The sequence below is a fragment of the Austrofundulus limnaeus genome, unplaced genomic scaffold (genome assembly GCF_001266775.1).
Source record: "Austrofundulus limnaeus strain Quisiro unplaced genomic scaffold, Austrofundulus_limnaeus-1.0 Scaffold501, whole genome shotgun sequence".
Lineage (NCBI taxonomy): Eukaryota > Metazoa > Chordata > Actinopteri > Cyprinodontiformes > Rivulidae > Austrofundulus > Austrofundulus limnaeus.
Genome location: NW_013952903.1, coordinates 1 through 1,270, shown reverse-complemented (window position 1 = coordinate 1,270; position 1,270 = coordinate 1). Strand labels below are relative to the sequence as shown.

At 50.7% G+C, this 1,270-nt stretch overlaps 1 protein-coding gene across 1 annotated transcript in view; it reads right to left on the bottom strand.

Annotated features, from left to right (window-relative positions):
- The window catches only part of LOC106530218 (interferon alpha/beta receptor 2), a gene marked incomplete at its 5' end in the record, with an annotated part of 15,381 nt that extends 14,291 nt beyond the window's left edge, over positions 1-1,090 (bottom strand). Inside the window, 1 exon segment of the mRNA XM_014025802.1 lies at positions 970-1,090. Within this exon segment, the coding sequence (XP_013881256.1) occupies positions 970-1,090 (121 nt within the window).
- Between the last annotated feature and the right edge of the window lie 180 nt (positions 1,091-1,270).

Here is a 1,270-nt window from a genome sequence, read left to right as displayed (position 1 = left end):
CCTCCTCCTCCTCCTCCTCCTCCTCCACATTCCTGGGTGGATCAGTCCCTGGGGGGACCGGGACACATTCCTCAGAGCTTTGTTGGTCTCCTGATGCTGCTGTGGTGAAAGCTTCATGTCTGCAGCAGGACCACAGTGAAGGAGGATCAGAGGAGCTGCAGGTGGTTTTGTTGGACTCCAGGTCCAGACCAGGTCTTCATGATGAAGCTTTGAAACAGGGAGCAGGTAAAGGTGTCACAGCCACGTGTACAGTGGTAGAAAAGGGTAATCTGCTGAGTTTTAACCATTTAAAGACTAAATCTGGACTGGTTGATCAAGATCAACACAGATGTTTACAGATTATTAGGAGAAACAGGTAAAAACTAATACTTTAGAAGGTCTACGAGGAGAAACCTGTGATGACCTCATCACTGTACCAGGACAGGCAGGAAACATCGACAGTTTGTTCATGAAAGAAAAGGAAGTGATGATGGTCTCAGTGAGGAAGACTGGTTCAGATTAAAACACTGCACCTGGCTGAGGATGTCACCTGTCCTCAGGTGTGCTGGAGTCTCTGGGCTCAGACTGATGTAGGCCAGGTTCTGGTCCTGTCACAAGCTAACAGCACAACAGAAACCTTCAAGGTCTCCATCTACACCTGTTCTTCTGCTAGCTGCTAGCTTCAGCTGCTAGCTTCAGCTGCTAGCTTCAGCTGCAACATAAACTGTTCATATTCATTTAGAAACTGTTGGATGTTTGGATCTCCTTGGAGCAGAGCAGGTGGGTCAGGTGGGTCAGGTGGGTCAGGTGGGTCAGGTGGGTCAGGTGGGTCAGGTGGGTCAGGTGGNAAGATCAGATTTGATTTTGTTTGAGGCTCAGGTCTGACAGGAAACCAGACTCTCTGGGTTCTGGTCCTCATCAGTTCTGAACCAGACTCTCTGGGTTCTGGTCCTCATCAGTTCTGGGAGCAGACGAGTCTTTTGGACTCACCCTCTGAAGATTCTGTAGCGTGTCCCTGGAGGACTGCCGGGTCCCGGGTCCCAGCGGAGGACATGTTGGAAGTTCAACGAGCTAACCGTGAGATTAACGGGAGCAGGAAGAGACCAGAGAGCTGCGGGGACAGGAAGTGAGACAGTGAGGACAGGAAGTGAGACACTGAGGACAGGAAGTGAGACACTGAGGACAGGAAGTGAGACAGTGAGGACAGGAAGTGAGACACTGAGGACAGGAAGTGAGACAGTGATGAGGACAGGAAGTGAGACAGTGATGAGGACAGGAAGTGAGACAGTGA